The sequence below is a fragment of the Numenius arquata genome, chromosome 11 (assembly GCF_964106895.1).
Source record: "Numenius arquata chromosome 11, bNumArq3.hap1.1, whole genome shotgun sequence".
NCBI classification, from domain to species: Eukaryota; Metazoa; Chordata; class Aves; order Charadriiformes; family Scolopacidae; genus Numenius; species Numenius arquata.
Window position 1 is genome coordinate 14,811,673 of NC_133586.1, and position 27,561 is coordinate 14,839,233.

The 27,561-nt window shown below is 36.3% G+C and overlaps 2 protein-coding genes across 2 annotated transcripts in view; one reads left to right on the top strand and one right to left on the bottom strand.

Moving 5' to 3' along the window:
• On the top strand, positions 1 to 9,326 carry PIGB (phosphatidylinositol glycan anchor biosynthesis class B). Its single transcript, XM_074156543.1, has 12 exons — positions 1 to 112; positions 203 to 335; positions 578 to 698; positions 1,326 to 1,430; positions 1,599 to 1,729; positions 2,319 to 2,459; positions 2,861 to 2,912; positions 3,328 to 3,539; positions 4,771 to 4,835; positions 7,112 to 7,322; positions 8,075 to 8,255; positions 8,832 to 9,326. Exons 1-12 carry the CDS (start codon positions 1 to 3, stop codon positions 8,952 to 8,954), a joined length of 1,587 nt encoding a protein of 528 aa, XP_074012644.1. The 3' UTR covers positions 8,955 to 9,326.
• Positions 6,708 to 27,561, bottom strand: part of CCPG1 (cell cycle progression 1) — a 25,755-nt gene continuing 4,901 nt past the window's right edge. The window contains exons 4-10 of the mRNA XM_074156542.1: positions 23,782 to 23,896; positions 22,729 to 22,808; positions 22,338 to 22,545; positions 17,919 to 18,173; positions 14,332 to 14,453; positions 12,008 to 13,404; positions 6,708 to 10,066 (exon numbers count right to left, since the gene is read on the bottom strand). Of these exons, the coding sequence (XP_074012643.1) occupies positions 9,886 to 10,066; positions 12,008 to 13,404; positions 14,332 to 14,453; positions 17,919 to 18,173; positions 22,338 to 22,545; positions 22,729 to 22,808; positions 23,782 to 23,896 (2,358 nt within the window). The 3' untranslated portion in view covers positions 6,708 to 9,885. The remainder of the gene's footprint in view (positions 10,067 to 12,007; positions 13,405 to 14,331; positions 14,454 to 17,918; positions 18,174 to 22,337; positions 22,546 to 22,728; positions 22,809 to 23,781; positions 23,897 to 27,561) is intronic.

The window sequence follows — 27,561 nt, forward strand, 5'->3', positions numbered from 1 at the left end:
ATGGAGGCGGCCGGCGGGCTGTTAGCGCGGGTCCGGGCGCGGAGGCCGGCGGCGGTGCGGCTCCGCAAGCGGCGGTCGGTACTGTACAGCGACCCTGGACAGCGGGGCGCCGGTAAGCGGGGCGGGGCGGGGCAGGGCAGGACAGGGCGGTGGCGGCCCTCGGAGGGGCCCTGGACGGACAGCCTTCCCTTCCCTTCCGCAGGGGGTGCCGGCGGACGGGCGGCGCTGCTGGCGCTGACAGTGGGGCTGCGGACGCTCAACTGCTTCCTTGTCCAGACCAGCTTCGTGCCGGACGAGTACTGGCAGTCGCTGGAGGTGGCGCATCGCATGGCCTTCAAATATCCTTCCCTCGGCCCTCACGGCTGAGGCTTGGGGAGGGAACACGGCACCGCTTCGTACCGGCGCCACCGGGGGTCGCGGCCAGGGGCGGGGGGAGCGTTTCACGGCGGTATGGCACTGGCCTGGCCAGTCACAGAAATACCCCCCGGCTTTTGGCCACAAGGGTAAATGTCTGAGAATAACAGGACTCGAATGAAACTTCCCGTTTCGGTTGTTCATGATCGATCCTTAGTATTAGTAATTATGGCTACCTGACTTGGGAATGGGCAAGCGGCTTAAGGGGCTACTCATACCCACTCATCTTTGCAAGCATCTACAAAGCTCTGCAGCTGCTGTCTAAAGACGACGTCCAGCTGCTGGTGAGTATAATCAAAAGAACGCATCTGCTTCTTAAATTCAATTTAAAAGCATGGTATTTAAATTCAGTGTATGTTTATCATTGTCTGGGTAAAATACAAAGGCTTGAACGTGGCAATTAGAGATGTGTGAGCTCAGAGACCTCTGAAGTGTTTCACACGGGTGCAGAACTGGCTCATGGATCTCCCATCACAGTACTGATGCCTGTGACTGCGGAGGATTATTCTTGGCCTCCGTCAGTCTCGAGTTTCATACTGATATTGCTTGCCACTACATCATAAATCCCCAGTGGTTCAGTTTTCCAAAGTGTTTAATAATGTATATTTGTACTAAACTCAGTAACAGCAGCCCCTTTTGACTTCTATTGGAGAGGAATGGCAAAGAATCCTCCTTTCAATTTCTGAATAATTTCAGTTGAACTTCAGCGTTTCTTTGTTTTGGCAGAAATATTAGGCCTACCAAAGGATCTTATTATTTGTATTAAAAAAATCATTAAAAGATCTAAAGAATATTCATTAATTCACTTACTGGTTTCATGTCTGAACAGTCATCCACTAAATCAGTAGTTCTCTCATTGAACTTGGAATTTAGCAGGTTTGTTGCAAGTGACATTTTCTCTGCTTACCCAGATATGGGTCCCTAGACTTGCACAGGCTGTGCTGGCAGCTTTTGCTGATGTGAAGCTTTACTTATTAGCACAACACCTTGAAAATGCAGAAACAGCAAAGTGTGTGGTGAGTGTCAGCCTTAAAAAAAATTCTATGCACGTTAATGAACGCTGTTGCAGTGTAAGCAACAGCAAAATGATACTGTCACACCTTGAAGAATTATCACCATTTAAAACTACAGAATTTGTTTTAACATTTCTCCTTTTGCATCCTGTTGTTCATAATTATTTTCAGTACTTCTGCCAGCTGTGTTCCTGGTTTACATGGTATTCCTGTACCAGAACTCTAACAAACACCATGGAAACTCTTCTTACCATTTTTGCTCTTTCCTACTATCCAATAAAAGGTTCCAAGATGGGGAGCAGGTAAGAAATTTTGTACTAACGGTACTGATAATTTTTGGCTTGGAATAACACCAATCTACTGATACTGTTTAAAATGCTAACTTTTACCTTAAGATACAAAGAACCAAAATCCCCTCATTCTTGTAGTAAGAGCTCCAGATCTTGGAAGGAACAGCACAGTGGTATTTCCTTTAAAATGTATTTGAAGCTGTGATATAGCTGATGTATAAAATTAGTTATCTCCAGTTCCCTTGCACAAAGTATCACTTTATGGGAAACTTTAAACTTCAAAGGACTGGAATTTGTGGTAACGAGAAAAGATAACAAAAGCTCGTTTGGGTTCAGATATGGGTGAACTTGTGGTCACAACTTTCTTTACCAGCTATCTATTTTAAAGCAAATACGTGCTTCTAGTTAGCAACCCCATGGCTAAGAAAAGCAATTACATATTTGGCAACCTTCCAGTGAGAGGATCAAAGCTATCCACAGTATGAAAAAACCTTTTGTCAGAAACATGACAGTATTTAAATTGTTGAAGTGTCACTGTCTGCAAAAGAATAGACCAAACCTTTTGATACACTTCTGTTTTTCTTATGTTCCCTCGTTTCAGTTGCAAATATTTAGCTCTGATAGCACTTGCAATTGTTATTCGTCCCACCGCTGTTATCCCATGGATACCTTTGGTCTTCACTCATTTTTTGCAAGAACAGAGGAAAGCAGACCTTATCCTACACAACTGCATTCCAATTGGGTAAGTTCTTTCTGAATTTAACTATGAATGTGCGTAGCTCTATCTTAAGATGGCAGACAACCCAGAAAAGCTGATTTCATGTAAAAAACAAGCAAAAAATAAAGTCCTTTTGCAAAAGTTTAAAGAAGGTATGTGCTTCCTTTAAATTAATGTATATGCTGCAGAAAAGCACTAGGAAAGTATGAGACATGAACAGCATTCCAGCTTAATCTGGGATTGTGCCAAGGATACCAGGTGATGGTAACTGGCCACTGTAAAACAGCTAAGAGTATGGATAATGTAACAAAAAATAAATCAAGAATAACTATTCAGGGAGTTTTGACAGCTATTTGAAGAAGTGTAGAATCTGATACAAAAGTAATTCGGGCAGTATCAGCGCAACCAACTTTCCATTTTTGCAGATTGGTCACAGTAGGAACTTCTTTAATTATTGACCGTGTGTTTTTTGGAAAGGTAAGTTGCTTTAAACTTAACTTTAAAAGGTTGATCTTTAGCATTTTAACATGGACAGATGTTTCTGACTTCTGTTAGTTCTGTGACTGTGTCTGGCCTATGATCTCTTAACTATATCCTCAGCCGTTAATCCTTAAACACTGGCTTCTCAGTGATTTTCAATGACAGACCATTGCTTAAAATCAGTATGCTTAGCTCTCAATCAGTAGTTATCAACAAACCACAAAACTTACAAAATTCTGTTTAATTGCTCAATATAGGAAATCTGTGATGAGTCTTAATAGAAAAAGGTAAGTACGAATGAAGGTGCTGTATCATTTAAGGCCAGTCATGACTGTGTAATTCACTCTAGCTGTTGGTTTTCACTTTAGATTTGTATTTAACTTTTTCTTCCTCCCTACCCTAAATTTTCCAGTGGGTACTGGTTCAGCTGAACTTCTTGAAATTCAACGTGCTGCAGAATTTGGGAACATTTTACGGATCTCATCCTTGGCACTGGTACTTCACTCAGGGACTACCAGTCATTTTGGGTACCCATCTCCCTTTCTTTATTCATGGCTGTGTGGTGGCACCAAAAAGGTATCGCATCTTTCTAGTGACAGTGGTTTGGACAGTGTTGGTATACAGGTAATTTCTCCTAAGTGTAACTACTATCTTTCACTGGTTGTGTTCTTTTTAAAGGGCATGTCCTCTCTAGAACAAAAAAGCATAGTATTCAGGTTAAGTGATAGAAAACTTTAAGCTATTCAAATACTCCCAAGAAATGTAGTCAATTATACAATAGTTTCTAGAATTTTATGTAATACTACTTCTTGTATAGTTACCAAACATGTATTTTTAGAATTGATTAGACCTTTAAAGAATAAAATAATTCAGCACGAAATTCAATGGAAAATGAAAAAACCCCAAACATTCAATCACCTAATGTGTTTAAGCAACAACAGAACTAGCTAGAAAACTGCATTTACTGGATGCCTGTTAATGAAAATACTATTTCATTTGGTTCTTTAATACATCCACAGTAAGACGAGCGGTTCTTAGGCTTCTAAGACTTACTCCACTCACAAGTCTACACATAGCTCTTAATATTTATCATACCGTATGTCTGATTTTATGTTGAGAAGTCTGATTTTAAGTTGAGATGGTAAGCTGTTTCTAAAGCATCAGAATTAACTGTAGATTAAACAAAAGACACTTTCAGGCAAGAAAAGATACAGCAAATTAATAAATATGAAGTAATAAATGGCACTGGACTACAGCAGAAATAAATTACAGCAAAACAGTAGTGAAGCCACAAATGCCATCTCTTCTTTCAGTCAAACTCAGAACTGGGTGTAGCTCTACTGGTTTTAGGCCTTTTTTGTGTCTCCCTTAGTCTTGTAAGAATTTGCTTGATTCCCATGACACAAGTCTCACAGTAATCCCAAAAAAAAGACCTAAAAGTTGGCATGGGAAATTGTGTACAGTTGTACTAGCAGAGGTGAATGCTACTTTGTTAGATACAAACGTGTACTTGAATCTTAGCTTAACATCCTTCTTATTGCTATTATAACAGAAAGCAAAGTGGTGAAGTACTACCTAGGTGATATTTAGTAGTCACAGAATCAGACCACTTAATGGGTATAGTAGCCAGGTATTTTAATTAGTGCTTGGCTTAAACTGACCAAATAATCTTAATTTGAATGTACTCATTATAAAGTGAGAATTTGCATTTTTACTCTAAACTGCTTAAATGTCAAAAGCTTTCTAGTACATGTATGTGCTTTTCTTCCAGCCCTCCATGCTCTAAAACATACTTTGTCAACAGAACTGATGCATTTAACTTTCTCCCTGTAGTATTCTATCTGTTTTATTACAGCATGCTGAGCCATAAAGAATTCAGGTTCATCTATCCAGTACTACCATTTTGCATGGTTTTTTGTGGTAAGCATTGGCTTCAAATGTCTTGCAACCTTCCCAGTATATAATTTTTACCTGAAGAGAAACTGTTAATAGTCAATGTAGGTATTTGACGAAGGATTCTTAAAACTAACCTAACTTTTTCTTACAGCTAGGGGAAAAAAAAAAAAAAAAAAAGAAACAGCAAATGAGAGAAGCACATATGGAAAATCCTTAGCATAGGTAAAAATACTTCCTGCAAAAAAAATGAAAATTGCCTCAGTGACTCCTAAATTTTTAGCAATGCCACCCTTACTGTGAATTTTGTTCCTTGGCTCCTTTGTAGTATTTTTCCACCTGCTTCTCTCAAACATGCCTGACAAATGCCTTTGAGTATGCAACAAAAAATCCTGCAGTATTCAAGAGCTAAAATTATCCTTTTGTAGGTTCAGGTGTGTTAGCATATGCTGATGCTAGTTTTCTGTCTGCTCTTGACCAACCACCAGCTGGAGGCTACTTTCCACAGAAGTTTTAGATCAGTATTCTCTTCTAAGGTGAATTTGTTAAAACAGGAATAAAGTCCCTAAACTAACATGGTTAGCTTAAAAATAAAAGAGAATCTGTCCACAATTTAAACCAGACAGCAGATTGCTTTTTATAACTTAAGATTTTTCTGATACTGAAGCAGAAACTTTTAAAGTATTAATTTATCTTTTTTCCCTGTTCTGTTTTGTGGTTGTTTGTTTTGTTTTGTGGTTTTTTTTTTTCTTTAAAACACAGAAAAGAGCCCAATAAGGAAGAACTTCATATTTTACAAAACTAGGTATTAATTACACTAGTGTATCTACAGGAAAAGTAAAATGACGTAAAGTCTAGTATGCTGAAAAGTTACAAATGAAAGATTAAAACTTCTGGAACATGAAGATATATGGTTTTAGTTTAAATACAAGTTCAAAACAGATGAATCAATGGAAATTGTAATTTTCTTTAACCTGTTTTGCTGATCTAAAGAAAAGTAGGTATCTCAATAATTTTGCTCTCTGCTAAGATCAAATACGTAGTATCTCTTGGCTTAGTTCAATAGCACATTTAAGATGAACCAGTTCTACCTCACATGCAGAAAAATTCCAATCAGACCACTATTTTTTGTTACGATCCCTCTTAACATTCATGTCTATAAGGGAATGAGCCCATCTCAATTTATCAACAGCTAATTATCGTGTTTGGGTACTTCAGTAAAAAAAGAATTACAAAAGTCATTTCTGAGAACTCGGTTACTAAGTGGTCTTTAATTGCTCAAAATATTATAAATAAAAGAAAAAAAAAACCACATCAATTTCAGAGTTATTTCCAAGCACACTTAAACGTAAGCTAAGTGTCTCACAGAAGCAGTGAAAAAAAAATGCCTATAATGGAATGTTTCCACTCGTGTTTAAACCACAGACTAATTAGTGGCTTTGTTTTCATCCGAGATAAAGATCTGCAATTTGTCAGAACAGACCAACGGAAGACTAATTTAACTTATTTGTAACTCACTTCTGAAACAGGCCTATTTTAACTTGTTTCTTGTCAGTCAGTGAAGGTGGTCACAGAGCTAGGCTGCATAAAATATTTTTATCTCCTAATACTGAGAAGCACATGATTTACTATGGGTTTCCAGACTGGTTGCAATGTGAAGCTGTCTTCTGTGGCAGGTTCATCTAAGTTGCAGTTGTGAGAAGCAGGTTTAGACAGCTATCTTCCACCAGTAGAAATGCCTCTTTCTATTCTTAGCTCCTTCAGGAAGGACAGGGATGGGAAAAGATGGAGGAGTAAACTCTTCCAAGGATAGCAGCTCAAAAATGACTAACAATAAGGGAATGCTGTAGCTTTCAGCATGTTGGAGAAAAAGAATACCACAGCCATACCACAGCACATGTAGTTAACATTTATTCTGTCTCTACTTGGACATGCGTGAATCAGAACACATCAGTAAGTTGCCACAAATCATTCATCCAAACTACTGAATGGGCTATTTTTCTCTCACAAGAGATTAAAATCAAGCTCTAAAGAGACAAAGCACTGGCTTTGAAATCAAACTTCTGTACTTCAAAAGACAGGTATCGGCTTAACATCTACTGTTAAATCTAAGTTACTAAGGCCAAAGTCTAACCTTTGAATTTCCATTTAAAGAGTAAAGACTGAAGGTACTAAAAATACCTCAAAGCAATACTGTTATCAACCGAGTAATGGTTTTCCACTAAGTTATGGTACTTTCAAAAATACTATGTGGAACAGTTAGTATTTGTTTATCTCCAAAACTTACTCAAATGTTTTTCTAGGATATTCTTTGAAACACCTGAAAGCATGGAAGAAATCTGCAGCAACTTTCCTGCTTTTATCAAACATAGTCCCAGCCCTGTACACAGGCTTGATTCATCAGCGAGGCTCTCTTGATGTTATGAGTCACGTACAGCAACTCTGTAGTAACTCTTACCAGTCACAAGCACACGTCTTCTTCATGATGCCATGCCACTCTACTCCATTTTACAGGTATTAAAATATTTAACAGTGTATTACATTAAAATCCATACACTTAAGCAGAAATTATTTTTTTCCTCAGCTTAATAAATCGAGATGGATAGATGGATACAGGAAGAGTTTTGATTTTTCCTACGGTTAATACAGAACAAATAGGGGAAATAAGCCAAATGGTTATACCACAGAATAAAAGTCAGCATCTAAGCTTTATTCAGTTTTTGTAAAATAGCTTTGTATGAGGATATGCAGTAAGTCTTATGACTTCTGAAAAGTAATTCATGCTGCCTCATTGTGGTAACTTTTCTAGCAAAACTAAAGACTAATTGTTACAGTCAAAATGTCTCAATTTTACCTTTACTTCTGCCGCTAGAGAGTAAAGAAATGTAATTGCAACATACAGTGCCTGAAGTCACTGTTCCAAAAGTTTGCAATAGATCCTGGTAAGTAAACAAAACGTTAAAGCAGACATAAACAGTGAAGCTGATAGGGAAAAGTACCTTTTTAATAAAATGATGTTATGCAGATGGTATTTTTATTAAGATAAAACTGCTTTCTGTGAACTGCTAACAACATAGTCACAGCAGTCTGGAGCCGAATCCACTCTCATTTTTGTATGAAGTACAGAAGGGAAGAAAATACGACTGGGGGAAAAAAGTAATTACTCAATCTTGGTTTTGACTGAGGTATCTTTAAGTGATGAGTCATTGCAAATCTTAGATATTGGTCAATTTATCCTGAAGTGTTTGTTTTGTTTTTCTCCATAGTCACGTTCATTGTCCTCTAAAAATGAGATTCCTTCAGTGTCCCCCAGACCTAACCGGAAATCAGAGCTATACTGATGAAGCAGATGTGTTTTATTCTAACCCACTTGGCTGGCTTAATAAGGAGTTTTACAATGATACGTTATTACCCAGTCACTTGATCTTCTTCAGTGTGCTAGAACAGGTATGGTAACTGCAAGATGAAACAAAACTGGTTTTGAGGTCAAGTTACAAAATAAATTAAGGGAGAGTTACAGTTAAGATTTTTGAAAATTTTTGTCAACAACTTTTTTAAATGCAGCTTAAATGAAAATTGAACCCTCTAGTCCATAACATAGTATAGATACCATTGCAGTGATATATACTTGACTCTCATGTATGCCCTCTCCTCTGTGCAAATTCTACATGCCATAAAGTAATGTTTTATGGAATTCTCCTCACACCATATTTAAACAAATGCGCGGTCTGTTCCCAGGACCATACACCTGTTAACAACAATGACAAGCAAAAATGCCTGCAGCCAGAGTACCTCTTCCCCCCAGTTCTTCTATGAAGTCCATGTACTCAAACAACAGTCTCTGGTGAATATCCACTCCAGGCAGGATAGGTACCTCTCTTTCTAGCAGTCCTTCCTAAAATAAAGGATAAAACTTCGAGGGGAAAGTTGAATTGATGGTTTTCAGAAGACTTTGGAACACTGTTCTGATGCTCCCAACTACACTTTCTGACTGTGGAAACTAATGTGTATGTTCATTTACAGGAAATATCATCATTTCTAGCTTTAAGGGGCTATGAGAAAACAGCCACTGTCTTTCACACTCATGTACCTCAAGGACGAGTTGGAAGCCACATCTACATCTACAGGAAAAAAAACCTGAAATGAATCATACCTGAAGATCAGTTTCTAGACTTAAGACCTAATGAGATCAGTTTTGCTTAGCAGTACTATGCTTAGAAGATCTTGTACTGCAGACAGGAGAGAGTAGTGAGTCTGAAACCGGGTAAGTTAAATGGGGAAGGCTGATTTTGCAGCCACTGGCTGTCTGGAAACATCTAAACCTCTTCCTGAAGGCAACTTCAGTAGCAGTATGGCAGGGTGGGGGTGCTGACCTACCTTACAACACTAGAAAACATGAGGAAGACCAAAGTTACCACATGACTATTTAAACAATAAGAAATTAGACAAGAGTGGACCATTTTTATAGAACTGTACAGCTATGCCAGGTTTGTTTTATAAATAAAGACTTTTACCCACAATGTCTCTTTATTTTTCTTCTACAATATGCAGATATGCAAGACATTTCAAGTGCTTAAATCAGGAAGCTGATTAGAATGCAGCACAGCAAATTCTTCACAATTCAACAGGCTTTTGAAACCCCCCTCCCCCTAAAGACAAGAAGCAAGTGTAAAATTACAAAACACTAGCAAATACATTACCATAATGTAGACCTATTTTTTGAAGGATGAGATGAAGTTAGTATATCAAACATTAGAGTTAATTATTGGTACATTATGCATGACTCAAGCTTGAACTACACTAATGGAATGCAATTAAGCATATTTTTCATACACGAGTCATTGCATGCCTAGTTTCTGCAACAATACTGCTGGCACCCAAACTACCATCGCTTCCAAAGAACAGTTAAAGCAACAGTACAGAATATGCAAATTAGAAAGCTTGACTTCTGCCTTTAAAAAATGTGTCAAAATCAAATTAGAGAAAAAACTTGCATCTTGCTGCTTGGTTGAAAAACAATTAGTTTCCAGAGATGATGTGAATTATTAATTCTAATCTTATTTTTACCATATATTACTCAATATTTTGGATCAAAGGGTAATTGCCCCAACTCTATTTCAAGATTTGCCATGTGTCTTCCATTAGTGCGGCCATGTTTATGCCATTTACCTTCTCTTTTATTACGGTGGTGGTACTTCTGAGCTTGTTTTTCATGTCTGGAATTTTCAGTTTGTGTAAAAGAAGGCCTTTTAGGTCGACTGCAAGGAGTAAAACAAAAGCTTATTACTACTCTTACGAAAGCATCTCTAAAAGCATTTTGAAACACAATCACATTATTAAGAACAGTTTTTAACATGCTGAGGCTGACTGAAAAGAAAACAAAATTAGTATTAAGAAGTAGTCCTTTCTCTTGTAAGCCAAATGGGCATGGGTGTTACTTGTTTGTTTAAATCATCAGTAAGTTGGTATATTTGAAATCCTTTCTAAAAATAAAAACGCTCTGCAGCTGGTTGCCCGAAGTTCTTCTTAGAATAAAACTAGGTAAACAGCTGTTTGATTATCCCTACTGTGATGCTTGAGCAAGGTCTCAATCTATTTTTCAGTTATTCTATTATATTCTGCTCTATAAAAATAGTGAAAACTTTACAGACCCTTAGGAAAGCATGTTTTGCATAAATATAGGCACTTCAGCAATTTTCATGTACAGTAAGTTCATTTACACAGAGAGAGGGGGCACTGGCAAAACACTGTTGCTCACCTGTTGCAGTTTTTGACGCAAACAGTCCCATTATACTACGTGCTATTACCATATGACTAGTGTCTGTACCCTTTTGCTAAGCTAAGGCTATTTTCATCCTCAGTATCATACAAACTTCTGTATAAAGCAATCAGCAAATGAATTTGAAATTCTGTTTTTCTGCAAACGGAACTAAAGTGCACAAAAATTCAGTATTTAAATTAATAAAAACATAAAATGTGTTTGCCAAAACTACACATTAAAAAGGCTACTTGGTAGCTGATAATAGGAGTATCATCCTCATGGTTTGACTTTTAATAAGTACTACCTCACATAATATTTAGTAACCCCAAAGTAGTTAAGTATTCAGACTTCCTGCTGCAATAAAACACATGAAATAATAAACAACAGAAGTCCAAAACAGAAACTTGATGAAGAACTGCACCTTGATCTAAATATTATGCTTTGCACTGAATACCAGCACAGGGAAGAGCTCTGTTATATCTACAAGGACAACTTCTTCTGTACTATAAATTAGCTAATATATCACATTTTTTCTTACCTGATCAGAATAAACATTAGTACAAGAGACTATATAGTTGATTTTGTAATAGTAACGATATTAAAAGCCACATAAAGTATATACATAAGTGTTCCAGAAAGAGCAAGTTCCACACAATATATTAAGGCTCCTTCCTTAATTTTCTTTCACCAAAGTCTGTGCAGTAGAAACAGTCCACCGTATCTAGCTCCATTGGGCCAGGCAGGCAGCAGACCTCAGCCGCTCTGTAGAAGCCCTGAGAATATCAGTAGATACAGGAAAATAACGTAGGAAACAATTCATGCCAAGGACCTTTGCAAGCAAGTCTGAACAAAGCGTAGTCAGGGTCAGGATGTGAACTGAAGCCTACCATTTGAGTAGCTCTGCTCTGGGCACACAGACTAACTCAGTATTATACTAAGCTCTAAAAGAGTAGTGAAATCCCTGAAAGGCAGCACGGAATATACCTGCCAGAACCAGACTTTTGAGACTGCTGAAATATATCCAAAAACCACCTCATTCAGGGAAGGACAACAAGGAAGTCCTAGGTAGTGCTTCTCCTGAGCTAGTTACTCATTCCACCAGATAGGCAATCACAGCTGTTCAGTCTAACGTAATCCTACTTGCAGTCACACAGTTTTCTACAGAACTCAGTAGAAATATTAGATCGGGCTATGTACAGTAGATCTGCAGTGCCTCCTAAACTAAGATCACACACAAAATTTATATATAAAGATACTACAGATCCTCTTTATATAATACAATCTAGTATTTCTGTTGAGTCATTCAGAAGGTCTTCTAGTGTGGATATACGTATATACACATACATGCTAGAAGATCACCTGTTAGAATAAGAACACTAGTTGTCTTTACAAAGACTACTTCATTGTGTTAACAAGTTCAGGAAACATGCAAACAAACCTGGGTCCATACTGGGGTAAATTATCATAATGAAAGTAGTATCTGTAGATGTATTTGTCCAAATCGTCAAAAACCTTTTCATTATTATTTTGGTATTCCTTCATATCTTCCAGGTAATCCTTGACATCGTTAACAAAGTCAGTGAACAGCATCTGGTCATGTATAAATACCCCATTATGAAAAAACTTATTGATGAAACTTTCTAGTTCTCTCCAGTGATGAAAGTTATGTACAACTTGTTGCAAATACTTTTTCATTAGCCGATTAAATTCATCCACCCTGATAGGATCCGATACTCTGTTAAAGAGACTAATGAATTCTTGATGAGCACATTCAAAAATACCAGAGCAGCCCTTTAGGACAAACTGATGTTTTCTATTACACAAAGGATCATTGAGACATTTCTGTGAATCGGTATCTTTTTCAAAGGCTGTAAACTGATGTTTCCTTCCATCTCTGAATTCTTTTGGCATGTTAGGTCCCCTATAATGCATGTGCTTCAGATTCTCATAAGAATTATGTTCTCGGTAAAAAGTTCGAGCTTTCTTGTTTGCCTCGTGTCTTTTATCATTTGACTTCTTTTCATCAAAGATGTTTTTTGTGGTATCTTTGAAGTGTCTGAATGTAGACTTTACAGAATCTGAGAATTTTTTCAGGTTTTCTTTCACTGCTTCTTTAGCCTGCTTAATCTTTTCTTTGTGGTGTCTTACAAACTCTTTTGTGGAGTTTTTCATAGCATCAAACGTTTCTTTAACTGAACCAAAAAATGATTCCTTTGATTTCTTTTTAGTCTTACTTTGCCCTTTAGGACCTTTCTTTTGTCCCTTTTCATTCATTTCTTGTTTTTCAGTTTGGTCTTTCGCTTCAACATACAGCTTCTCCCATAAATCAGAGCGCTGTTGCTCAAAGTTTAGCTTTTTTTCTAGTTCTACTAGTCTTCCTCGCAGAGTTTCTATTTCTTCATTTTCTCTTAATGTATCATCATCAGCATTGTCAGGTGTTTGACGAGAGCTTAACTGTTCCAGTTCTTTTTTTAGAGCTTCTGTAACGTGACGTTCTTTGTCCAGTTCTCTCCTTAACATCTGTGCCTCTGCAAAAAGTGTTTCCTTTTGCCTAAGGAAGTTGTGGTTTCTTTGCTTTTCCTCTTCCAAATGTTCCCGTAGTTTCTGATTTTCCATTACAATAGACTCAGTGCTAGTACCTTTATCTTCTAAGTTTCTGATTTGTTGTCTTAGCTTTCTTAATTCTTCCTGAAGTGAGGCCAAAGCTTTTTCTTCCTTCTCTAAAGATTCTCTTAAGTGCTGATTTTCTGCAGCAAGACTTTTTTTTTGAGATTCAAAGGATTTCTTCTCCACCTCAGTAGAGGTCAAACATGTGGCAAGATCTCCCTTGAGTGACTAATACAAACAAAAAGAAAATAAGCAAAAATACTTCAATTAGAATTGTTACAATTTCAGCTAGAAAGATGAAAGGCCACGGTAGCCCAGACAGAGTTTACTTATAATTTTGGATGCAGTGAAACACGTTGCTGCAAGATGCAAAAATAGAGCTAGTTTGTTTATCTTGGATATACACACAAACACTTTCTTGGCAACAAAGACCACGTGAGAGGCTCTCCATTCCAACCACAGGTCATCACTCCTCGCTTATATTGGTTTCAGTAGCTGAAGGATAGCAAACTGGGTATGTGAATTGATCCATCTTAAAAGAAAGTTAAAACATCCGTGTTTGCTGTTGATTTACATTCAGAAAACTGGGTTTAGAGGCTGCAAACCCAGAAGCAAGGGCATTCAACAGCTGGGGCAGAAAGTCAGGAACTGATTCTGAACCAAATTTGCTGCTGAAAATACGTGTTCATGTAACTATATCCTAAGACAAAAGGATTGCCGCAGTCTCTTGGCACCCCTGTCAAACTCTAGAACCAAACCTATTGAAATATGTATAAATGCTGCTAGCAGCAACATAAAAAAAAAAAAAATAAAAAGGAATCTGTAGGTTACCAGCATGTTCTACTGCAGCTGTCTTCATTAATGACAACCTGGCATTATGCCACAGGGAAAGAAATAGTCTCTGTGTCCAGGTAACTCCTAGACTATACACATAAAGCCCAGTATGTTTAAACACATTCTAATAACAAATTTGATGAAAATAAAAAATCTTTGTCAAGAATTCAGGGAAAGAAAAATGACGTACTCAGAAAGAACTTCCTGAAGAAAAAAATGTAATGGATTTGTGAGATAAATTAATTTCAATAAATTAATTTGTGTAAATTGCACACATAACGACAGAATAACCCAATGACTTCCAGCTAAATTAATACCTACCCCCACTTTATAATTCACGTTTTCTCCTTGCTCTTGTTGGCACTGGTAAAGGTCATCTTTCAAATCCTTTAATTCACGCGTCTTTGTCACCAGCTGCTGACGTTTCTGGACCTGTATTGTACCTACAAAGATAAAAACTTTCTTTTGATAGTGCAACTTACATTAAGTAGTTAGAGGAACAGACTAACTAAACAACATTTTGTCTGCAAATTCAAAAGCATTCTTAGTGTGCAATTTCTGCCCAGTACTTACTAGTAACTGTTTAGCTGTAACAAAATAAAGATTATAAAACCAGATTGTTACATACTGATTTTGTTTCTTCCAATGATAAACAATTTCTCAAGAAGACCCCAAAATTCGCTTTTATTTGATGATAACAAATTAAGGAATTTTGGAACGCTATATAGAAGTATCACAAAAATCACAAAACAACGAAAAGTTATGCAGGAAAGAGTACGTGTGATTTTTTTTTGTCGTTTTTTTTAGTAACATGCAAGCCAATCAGGGTAAAACGGAGACCATTAATCCATGCACTATTCATTTCAGAATTACAACTTTTACTGTTAGGTCAGGTTACATGAGTAAGAGGATCTTAACACAGTATTTAAGCTCTCATGCAGGAACACCATTATTACGCACTGCAGGCCCTATCTTGTCATTCTTATCCATGAGTGGAGAGTAAGCAAATACCCCGTCTTTCAATTATCAGATAAAGGCTGGGACACACTAGTTATCTTCATTACACCAGCCACTGATTTTTTCCCATCAAGCAAAACTTCTTTACCGGTACTTCCCCACCTATACACGTTCTGTAAATCCTAACACTGATGTAGTTTTTATTTCTCTGCTTTTAAAATTATCTTGAATTGACTCCACAGCAGATGTCAACAGCAAGTTTTAAGCACTTCTTTCAAAACCAATGCAGCATAGGCAGATTTCTATTCCTGTATTTAACGGGGGAGGGGAAGCATATTATTAAACAGAAGAAATACTATTACACCAAAGAATTTTTTGTGCTCTCAATTTCTATTTAACATATTGTCAAGTATGAACTTCAAAACAGACAATGCTCTACTAAACCAAGCTGAACCTCAATAGTTCAATTCAGCTAAGGGAAAGAAACCTTTTTACGGCAATGATTTTAAGTTTGTAGAGTCCTAATAAACACTTGTTGGAGCACAGATCCTTGCATAAGTGAATTTAAATATACTGACAGTAAATTTGTTTTTCATATCTATGTTTTACAGATACTTTTGAAGAAGTCCATTGACCCTAAGAATCTTAAGACTGTCTCTGAAAAATCATAATTTAGTGTAAAGGTTCATGTTAAGAGGAACCTGAACTACTGAAAAACTGTAATTTTGAGAACTCAAACCCTGTTTCTCTGCTTATCAAGAATTGTAATTTAGATTCAGTAAGCAAAAATTACATTTAGCAACACAGAAAGGGTACCAAAGACAGTGAAAATGCTCATAGTAAGGTACCATTCCTCTGCAATTGGTTTGTGTTTCCAGTTGGTACTCTAAGTCACAGTATCCTTCAGATTCTTTAAGCAATCTATCCAAATCCCTAACATTACAGCAATATTCCCTTTTGCAGATTCTGGTTAAAGAAAAAATATTAAATATTTGAATGTCCATAAGGAGACACTCTTCTGACAAGGGCTTCCTAACTTTAGCTTTTCCAGTTACCTATTTTCCTGGAAAGCTTGCCCTCCTTCAGATCTCACTCCTAGAGCATCATAAAGCCAGCTAACTCAGTTTAATACTGATTAGGATAGAGTTACTGACTAAAAGCTAATCCTAGTTGCTTTCTACATCTTCAAGAGTCTTAAAGGGGTCCTGGAGCTCTAGCTAGAGAGAAAACACTATTCTAACCCCCATCCCCCCTAAAGAAAAAAGTAATTTCATAAAAAGTAACCCTTTCCAATCTTCTCACGTGGCAATTAGCCTAGCACTAAAAGACTGTAGTGGAAAACATTCATTCCAAGTTGAATCACAAAAAATGCAACGTCGTCTTCTAGGGAGATGGATTTTTCTTTTAAAGTTTGTGTTTTACAAAACCAATAAAGCCCCAGGAAAGCAGGGTTTAATTTCCTTTCTAGTGGTAGAAAGATTAGTTGTCACATAACCATGAAGAACTTTCACTCAAAGAAGCAAAAACTAAAGCCACAGAGAGCTTTCCTTCTTTCTGTTGAGAATGCTGTCAGCACTGTCACCAGCGATGACAATTTTTATTTAAAAGTACAGATTCAATAAATGAACAAGGCAAAGTGAATTCCTTAATAAAGATATGACCCTGAGTACAGTTCCAAAATCTATTTCTCATCCATAGATATCAAAGTTCTTTAAAAGGATAATATTTATCACTGACCCCAATTTAAACACAATAAAATGATTAACAGAAGTGAAACCTCAAGTGACCACCACAAAGCATTGGTCTAGCCCTGTGCTCCTCTCTGCTTCTAGCATGCCAATGTACATCAATCAGTTTTTACACCAGCTACTACTAGCTGCAGCTGCTAAATAAAAAGTATTTTACACGTGTGGATTAGTCACTCCTATAATCCCACATATACTAGTAATTCTTCAGACTTTTTTTTTTTTACTGTAAGTATGCATACATGTATGGATGTGTGTGTACACATACACACGCACAATTTAAAAAGGAAATCTGAATGCAAGCACATCATCCACAACACATCACTCATGACTCTTACCTTCAGGTTTACCTAAGAATAAAAAAAATCAGGGTCAAGTGAAAATCAGTATAAATCTCAAAATAAATGTCAAAATTTAGACCCCTAACAATCAGTGAGAATAAAATTTAATCAGAATCATATTCCCAGTCTCGAATCGGCACATTTGAGACGGCACATTTTGATATAAAACTAAAACCACTCAGGAGAAGTTACTATTATAAATAAATGTCCTCTATCATTTCTATTGTGACACGTATCTTAGAAGATCAGGACTGCACTATGTGGATTTAGATCTGTAATGAGTTCTGTTTTGTTAAGTGTAGTAACAATCTGTGTAATGTTTAACTTAAGACACCACATTGAACATGGAAAAAATGCTGCTATCCTGAATTCCCTAAACCACTCTGGAATTGCAAGGACAAGTACAGCGTATTTTTCTGCACTGGAGAGAGAAAAATACTGATACTACAAACTCCTGTTAAAAACATGCCTTGCTCTTACACTTACCAGGTAAGTACATATGGGACAAAAGCCTGAAATAGTTCTGTGAATGCTGTTAGGAATGAGAAGCACTACTACAAAGCTATTTCAGAAGAACAGATGTGAAAAATGAAGGGTACGCACTGCATTATGAGAACAAGAAGAAAGTTCTATCTGGAAGGGCAACAAAAAATTAATTAATTTTTATTTACTTTATAATTAATTAAATACAATAGCACTGTTGAAGGGCCTTCCTATATTATCCATACATTAGCAGATACTTTTTCTCATTTTTAGATTTAGATTGTTAGCAGAGAACAAGAAATTAAAAAAATCAGTGCCACAATAAAATAATATTTGTTATGCAAGATGTTGATTCTATGTATTTTGTTTTCTATAAACTCACCATAGAAGTGTCCAAAGCCCATGCTGATTGCAATCACCAAAGCAAGTATGATGCATCTGTTAAGGCCGCTACTGAACTGGCGTTTGGGCTGCTCTTCTCTAGGAGGTTCAGACTCCGGTTCAGCAGGTGACCCACCCTCACCCTCGGAGCTGGAGATCAGCCTCTTCTTAGCCCGACGTTTTCGTACTGTGGGACTGGACTGATTGCTAGTTTCATCACTACTTGATTCATCATTGCTAACCTGAGATGAAAAAACTGACAACCAACATAGAACAGTCTTTAAAATTCAACTTGAGTACCAAAATCCATCATATTTATGCAAAATATATTTGGCATTTATCTTAAAAAACATTAATAAGACAAAATTAAAAAAGAAAATCGCAGTGTGATAGTTTATGCTGGATAATACACAAGGAATGCTTGATCTCCAAAGTTAAAAAAATCATTTTTTAAAAGAAAAAGATAGAGAATCAAGAACTCAGCAAAAAAGTATATGACACTTCTCCATACCTTATCTTTCACTGATTAGACAGTATTTCTTTCAGACAATCCTGCCTCTTAAAGCACATACATGTACTGCCTCTGCAAATTCTTGTGAGTAGAAAGGTTAAGAATTCAATTTTCCTTCGCTTACAGATACTGAACTATTTAATAACAAGAGAGTAACATAAAGACTCGCTAAAATAAAGCCTCCTGAAAGACAGAATTTTATTATATTCTCTCAAAAAATTTCATCCAGTGATCTACATGCAGCTGCAGACAAAATTCCATTAAAGTTCCATTAATGTAGTTATTATAAATACCCAAACACAGTTCTCCATTGCAAATTTATTTAACTATGTAGTTTTGTTTACTTTAACATCTACTATATACTACCTATTAACATCTTTTCCCACCTTTCAAAAAAGCCATTTTCAACCGCTGCTGCGCAGGAAAAGAACCATTCAGGTGCTTCTGTGTTTGTCCCTCCCTAACACTCTGAATCCAAAGCGCTTCTGTTACCTGACTGACGTTTTGGAAGATTGAATCAGCCAGGATTTGAGATAAGAACAAATTCTAACCATAAAAAGTATCTTTTATAGCATTTTCATAAAATGGTATTTATGATACCATTTGTACGTTGATGTTTCTATGGCCCAAAAGCCATATATTCTAACTGGGAAAATAACAAGAGAGCTGTAATTGCTTGTTGCTATTAGTGGTACAAATGCTTGCTGTACCTACTGTAAACAAATTTATATAATCCATTATAGAAGTAATGATTATTTAATCTCCCTCCTTTGAAAGAATCCTTTTCAAGTGTAAGGCAAATATCAAGGAGAAGCAGTAGGAGGGTGAAAAAAAAGCTTTCAAAATTTATATTCATGTACCTAATTCACATGCCTGAAATAGATTCAATGTGATGAATGAAGCCTCCAGCACATGACAAAGTGCTCCTGCTCAGACAGTTCTAAATTTGATGCCTGCAATTACACAACGCTAATGCCTCTTCTAGAAATATGGTTGTTCGTTCTCATATCACAAATCATCACTCAAATGTAAAAATGTAAATACAGAGTTACTGTCCTTGAACAGTCACAACTGAGAATCATTTGCTTGAGCAGAGCCATGCACACATCACTGAATAGACAAAAATGCCAAGCAGTGCTAGCCTTTATCTATAAAAAGCATTACCAGTTAAAATTCTTCACTGAAAATAAATTCCAACTTCATAGAAGTGATTGCATCAACCCCAGAAAAGGTTACCAATTAGTATCTGGAATACATGTCTAATTTCTGACTCCACAGACAAGCAACAGGCCAGATAGTGAAAGATAACTTCCCCTCTTACTAAAAAAAAATCCATTTTAGTCAATTAGTCAAAACAGACTGAACAAGCAGACATTGCAATAAAGACAAAACACTTAAACAGCTATTTGACATGCAAATTCTTAAATTAATTTATATAGCTTGGCAGAAAAGGACACTATTTTAGAATTAGTCATTTAAGCAGATGCATTCTTCTCCAATCCTGGACAATAAAGACAAGTATTCAGAAATTAGTCAGGAGAGGGGTATTTTTACTAGAATGCAGAGGTCAGACATTACAAAGGATTATACAGGACATAATTAGTAAGACAAGTGTTATTATTGCTTATTTGGTTTTTTAGGTTTTTTTCAACAACCAAAGAAGCTGACACATATGGAATACGAAAGTCATTAAGGAACAAGCTGTTTCTAGCCAAATGGGAAATTCTTTGATACACACTGGACAGCAAAGTATAGGGAAAAAAAAAGAAAAAAAAAGACAATCAGAAAGCAAAGAGAAAAGGCTGTAAGACACTTAGAGCCATTCATAAACACTTACTGGCAATCTGTCGACAGCATTACTCTTTTGGACAAGAATGACATTGCCTTTCAGCTGCTCTAAGAATTCAGTACAAAGCTGTACTCTAAAATTCACAGGATTAAATGAATGAAACAAAGTGTGACCACAGCAGCAGCCCAAAATTCTAGCTTCTGCTATGATTTTGAAGTGTCAGATCTACACTAGAAACTAGATGAAGTAACAATGTCAGTTAAGAACGTGATTTTCTTTGACGTTTCTGCACAGACATGTCCAAAGCCCAGATGCAGTTTATTTCAGTATATGAGTGCTTCTGCTAGGTAACTTCATTCATGAAGCAATATAAAAACACTTCTGTTTGCATGGTGAAGACAGCCTAAACAGGAATTGGATTCCAAGTTAAAAGTGGCAGAAAATCTTTGTAGAATGTTTTAGTATCTATATTAGGAAAACCTAAAGCTCATCCTTTTCCAACATAATAGAAATCTCAACAAGAAGTGGATGGCAAAGATTTCCATCGCCAAAAAGGGGCATGAAAATTTTGACTGCTGTAACTTTGGCATTTCAAATAAATGCAAAAGTACTCCAGACATTTCTATAATCCTCGGTCAAATACACAGCACTAAAGACCGTGCTGAAACCAGTTTAAGTTAGAAGGAAGAAATTCTTTTTGCCAGTCACACACAGATTTGGAATCCAACAAGAACCATTCACTTAAATGGTTAAGCATACATATTAAAATGTATTGCAAAGCTTACCAATGCCCATTCCAAATTTACATGTAAGTTTGACATTTTTCAAAAAAGCAAATAAAACACCAACAGCTTAGCCAAATTCTTCACTGAGGAGTGGCTTTCAGCATCTGTTTGGAATATCAGTACTGTAAGATCAAGTCAGATTGCTACTGATAATTTTAAGAACACTCCAAGCAAGCCATAAGCAATCAGCTTTACACAAGCTGATCAAATTTAATCACACCACCTTGGAAAGGAAGACTGCGAGCCACATGCTCTTTCACCTCATTTCCCCATCCCCTTACACAATCAGGAATCTTCCTCAGCTTCTCCAGCCAACTGACTTTTGTGTACAAAAACATGGGGGAAAAAAAAACAATTTTAGAACTCAGACCTAAAAGAAAAAAGAAAGTCAACTCAATTTTAAATTAAAAATTAAGTCAAGTCATCCAGAAGACTTAAAGAAGGGAACAGCTTTGTTAAAAATCATCACCTGTCACAATTACATGCTAAGCTGTCATTTTCTGATTCCGATGGATACTATACAGATACATGAACCTTTAACAATGCTGTATTCTACTTCTACAACAAAACAGTATTTTAAGAAAAATCCTGCTCTTGTAATAAACTTATTTGAAAGGTAAAAGTCAGTAAAACAAAAGTGCTATAGAAAATAGAGAGTACAGAAAAGGTTACAAACAAGCAGCCAAACAGAATTAAAAATGAAGAACTAGAGAAGAGTAACACAACAGTAAGATTTTCTGTTTGCATTTGTTGGGGGTTTGTTTGCTTATTTTCAATAGGCCAAATATTCATATCCTTCCTCCTGAATACCATGCATTGCATTTCTGTCAAGTTTTGGGAGTATCTTAAAAAAAAAAAATTAAATATATATATATATTCTACATAGCTATGAAGGTAAGCAAAAAAATTTTTGTACTCATGCTGCTATTAGTCCTCATGGCCCCAAAAATCAATCCTCTCCCAGTTGTTAGTTATTTATGCCAACTCTATAAAAGCTGAAAATTTCCAATAGGAAACCTACAATTTTTCTACAAACTAAAAGTCATTTTAACTCTCAAAAATAAGCTAGAAATTTACTTCCTATTTAAAATATTTAACACTTAATGGGAAAGAAATGCTTTCAAATAAAAAGATTGCAAACATATATTTAGACAAAGTTTTAGAGTTAGGGCAACTAAGAGTTGTCCTAGAGACTGCAAATACTCAGAACTCTGCTCAACAAGACCATTTTTTTTCCCCTCTGCACACAAAGAAGGTTCCCTAAGCAAAGATCATTTCCCTCCCAACCCCAGTGACATTTTTGCACACAGTTGCTTAGTAATTTATTGCTCTTACCAGTTTCCAGATGGGAAAATGCATATTGACTGCTGGAGGAGGAACCCATGTTAAAATCCTCTGAGCTTCGAGCTTCTTCACCATCAGCTGGAGCTTCCTCCTGACTTTGAGTTTCTTCTGGTTTTGGAGCTTCAAGCGTAACAATGTCAGAATCATCGCTAATAGTTCCAATGCAGGAGCCATCATCAGGGATTTTCTCTTTCTTTCCCTAGGGAAATGAGCAACGTAAAAACTACTCAGATACGTACAACATAAAAAAAAAAAATTAAAGTAGCAATAATTCTTAATACTTCAAAAAAAATCAGTATCTTTATTTTAATGCCTTCAAAACATTACTTGACACTGGCAGAGGGGGCTTACAGAAGCTTCTGAGTAACATAACATAATTTACCTCTGGAACTGTCTGAGTTTCCTCAAAAGCAGAGAGAGTATTATCTATCTCTGGTATCTCTCCATCATTGTCACACTGAGCTATTTAAATAAAAAGAGGAAAAAACAAACATAGAATTAAAACCAGTAACTCCACATATTATGACCACTCCCATATAATATTAAAATACGTATAATTGTCACAGATTTCTGTTATCTACTCATATCAGGTAAGGTTTCCTAAAAATATACTCTATCTCATTTTTAATATCCCTCTAACAAACATCAGAATCCAATTTGTCATTATGTAATACAATGTTTTGGAGGACACAAATTCAAACGCTCATACTGATCATAATGCAAGTAACCTATGAATGAAAAGCACAGTTAGATAAAAACCAACACTATACTGTAAGCTGATACCACAGTACATTTGTAATTAAGATATTTTCCAGATAGTCATGGAGTTTGAGTGTCTAGCCCTGTCTCTACAAGGAGAAGTTATGAATTTGGGAACATGGCCAAGCTCAAATTTAGTCAACTGCACACTGAACCTGTCAAGTCTGCGTTCTCATACCACTATTAACAAATTGAGTATTAAATTTAGTAATTAAAACAAGTGGAAGGATTTTCATTATATTAATATGCACCAGACTTACACTTCCAACTCAAGAAATGCCAACACAGTGCTACAATGTTATTTTTAGGTGTAAAAGCATTGATAGTTCCTTCCAAAGTACTCTTATTTGATCTAGGATATTATTATTAAGAAACGTTTAATATAGCAAATTTCTTTTATGAATAGCACTTCTGTGAACTATTTTCCAGCAACACTAGTGCATACTATAACACATCTAAAGTACTGACAAAATGGAAGACACTCTACTAATATCTATTTAAAGAAAAAAAATACTTGTCTAAAGTTGATGACTGAATATTTTCCATAACACTGATGAAGCAGGTACTTTGACAGAGGCCTACAAAGTACACAAACCATTAAAAATACTAATTTTGTGCCAATGCTACAACAGACACTTACCTATTTTATGGAACTGCTCCTCTTTTAATATCTTACCTTGCAAATCAACTGGCTGCTCCTCTTCTTGCAAAGAAACGTATTCTTCTGAAACAAACTCATGGTTATCATTTATGCTTCCATTTTCTGAAGTCACTGTTTCTATGTCAGAACCCTGGAGAGTTGAAGAGTTTTAAATGAACATTACAGTTACTGGGTTTTCCATCAATAAAGCAGAAGGAAAAGGTTACAAAGAAAACAGGACATTAACAATAAAAACAGAAGAGAAGAAGAATAACCTTTAAAACTGAAGATTTTTAAGCGAAAAGCAAGAGAAATACCAAGTAATTAACTAGAGGGAAACAACTGTTAGTGTGCAATACTTATGACCATGATTAAAAAAGGACAGAGGAGGACAATTCTAGAAAACAAAGCAATTTAGACATCAATTAACAACTATGCTAAGTATTTTAAATAATTATTTTCTATTAGCTTTATTAGACCTATTTATTAAATAGAATTTAGAGAGACAGAGGAGGTTGTCAAATGAGTTTTGAATATGAGATCTAATTCTTGCACATATGCCCATATATTGTATGTAAATACACCACCCACTCCCAAAAATGGAAATTCAAGAGTATCACCATCAACTCTAGTAAGTACCAGGAAAAAGCTATGTATAACTCTACTCCATCTCAATTCCTCTCAGCAAATTTGAATGGCTGTTTTAATAGTACATCTCTGACACCCGGAAAATACATATTTATACAGTCTCTAAATTGGATTTCTGTCTTTAATCCAGAAAGAAGCCTTAATTATTAGTCAGCTGCCAGTCAGCAACAACCTCAGAGCAAAACAGGAACTGAAGATAAAAAATGCTCAGAGATTGCAGGGCACTAAAGCCAAGCAATATGGTTGACAATTCTAATTTAATTTTCATATTGCAATTTTTGTTTACAAGAACTGATAGAACACAAGTAAGGTTATTAGAAAACTATAAACATGCAAAAGGTAACCGAAAAATACTAAGTCACTCTGCTCTATAAATAACTTGAGCTGTTTTTGTAAACAGACATAGCTATTTTTGCAACAGCAGGTGTGAAATTACAGTAGTAGTAATACTTCCAGATCACTTTCCCTAGACGTCTCATTTCAAAACTCAAGCAAACATGTATGTTTTTGTTTTTAAGAGGAGGCTGTACTTCAGGAAGATTAGATACCTCAAAAAGAGTTGCTTGAGATACATTCTACATCACATTACAAAGTTATGTTACTTTTTAAAATGTTTCAAAAATTAACTGCTTTAGTAATTTAACAAATACTTTCTATTTTTTTTCTTTTGACTAAAAAAGTATCACAATTTTCATCTCAAACGTTTTGCAGAAATTCACCACTCAATTATAAGTAACTTATTAAAATCTGAGTGAAATAGTAGTAAAGAAAATACAAAATTATTTGGGGTTTTGGACTTGGTTAGCTTTTATAGATACATATAATGTGTAAAATAACCATTCCAAGTCTGAAAGTAAAGCCTGCAATTCACAGCTGAGTGACCCAACTGTTGTAGCCAACTCCTAAATCCTTTCACATTTACTAGATATCTGTAAAGTCTGGCAGCCTGTGCACTCCTGTATCCCACTTTTGAAATTAAAGTGAGCTTTCAAAACTTTAGTACCATCACAAGCTTGTAATGGCTTGCCTTTCGAATTACCTAGATTTTCATTATAATCAGCAAGGAGGGGAGTGTCCAGTGAAGGAGAAACAGCTGATCACTACCCATGATCTCTTCCCATTACTTCCTATTTTCCTCCTATGAATGAAATATCTCAAGTACTGTTCCTTGAAATGTTTTGGGACAGGCAACAAGACAACACAAGCAGCCAATACGTAAGTGTCATTCCAGGAAAACAGTTAACCCATTTGCTCTGAGGATTCTGGCTCAAGAACCTGCTCAGTTTCCAAGACAATGCTTAATACTTAAAAACAAAACAAACAAAAAAAACCTCACCCCCATACTAGATGCACCCATCAGCCAAGATCTGAAGAGATACAAAAAACCTCAGGACTAAAAGTAGAAAAGTATACTGGAGGTCCACACTAATAGGTAGGGCCCCTCAGAGTTTGTGAGCACTCAGGCCTGCCTTGTTCACCACCAGGGGAAAGTAAGATAAAACGTTAATCTTATCTAACTTCAAGTGCCTACACCTGAGCAAACTGTTGAAGGCACCTTTACGAACAAGTCCATTGAACAAAGTCAAGACAGCAAGTCATTTGATCAAATATAAGTGTTGACCTTGGCATAAGAATTACCACTCTCTAGACTCCATTGATTGTATTGATTTAATCTATACTATGCAAACTTAGACACCAACATCAGATTCAGACGCCTACCCTGCAGACACCTAGGCAACGACGAATCCCATTCCAACAGAACTTGAATTGCTTCACTTTTTTTTTTTCCTTTTGTCTCAAGGTTTATTCTACTAGGAATTAAAAATTACCTTTGTTTTAGTAAAGCCATTGTCACTTTACATAACTAATCAAACATCAGAAGATAGAAAACAAACACACAAATTAAACCAGGGCTACACAGACATAACAGTGACTTTACAAAGAGCTATACCCCAAGACTTGACCAAATAAAGAGGGAATTCTAGCATTTCATCCCAAATAAAAGTATGCCTAATAAATGAAGCTATAGCAGAGATCAGAAGATGGACAGAAACAAAACTGAAACCATACAAATTTGATAGAGCTCCACACATCAATTGAATAAGTTTTAAAAGGCAAATATTTTGAACCAAGAACAGTCTTTTGCCTGTTAGCTCTTCCCATCTGCTGCCACACAATCTACCACGACAACTTCCTTACACAATAACTAGATCACTTTTGTACACTTCCTTATGGAGGATACCTCTTCAGCGACAGTTTGCCTAATGGACAAAACCCCATTCTCTTAGTTGCTGCCACTAGCTCAGTTCTGCACTGCCATTTGAATTCCTCCTCCACAAGGTGACAACATCCAGATTATTTCTATGTATTTTATGCCTTGTGCTCTCCTTCCTGAAAAATAAGGCCAAGGAAACCCAGAATTCCAGCGTGAACTGCAAAGAACTTGAGCTAAAAGCTGCTGGGAGTCCCTGGAAAACACAGAAGAAATTTGCTTCAAAACTGAGCCCTTCCCACAGAAGAATCTCTTACCGCCCTCAACGTTCTTCCAGGCTGTTACAGTTTTCAAGACTGTCCAAGCGTAAGCACAGCAAGCCCTCAACAATCACCATGTTAAGCTCCAAGCAGGCTATTCTTCTCCTTCCTGACCTCCTGTAAGGAGAGCTGCACTGCCCTGCCATCACCTTCATTTCCCAGTAAACCTAATAAAATGTTGGCACTCCTGTACTCACTGTAGCTTCATAGTAAGGCAGACAGAATATAAGGACAGCAGGCTGCTCCTAAACAGCAACTGTTGAGCTAGGATCAGCTAGTTTAGTGGTAGAAAACACCTGGAGAACTCATGCAATCATCTCCTTCTATTTTTCCTGCCCATTATTCCCAACATTTTCTTTTTTTTTTTTTTTTTTTTGGGGGGGGGGGTGGGGGTGGGGGGGTGTGGAAGGAGATAAGAAGAACTAGATTAGCAACAACAGAAAAGTCACAGAGCATGTCAATGTCTTCAGGAAAGACGGAACAAAGGAGAACATCTCACTAAAATTCTTATTTACAAGAATTATATATTATTATTATTATATGCTTTCTTATTTATATATCTCTCTCTTCTATATTCTGTGTTGACATGCAATGTCCACACAAAACAAGAACTATGAAGCTGAATTAATAGTTTAC

Coding starts and splice junctions, on each gene's coding strand:
- PIGB (XM_074156543.1), top strand. CDS start 1: ATGGAGGCGGCCGGCGGGCTGTTAGCGCGGGTCCGGGCGCGGAGGCCG. Junction 1,730..2,318: donor GGTTCCAAGATGGGGAGCAG/GTAAGAAATTTT, acceptor CCCTCGTTTCAG/TTGCAAATATTTAGCTCTGA. Junction 8,256..8,831: donor TCTTCAGTGTGCTAGAACAG/GTATGGTAACTG, acceptor GTTCATTTACAG/GAAATATCATCATTTCTAGC.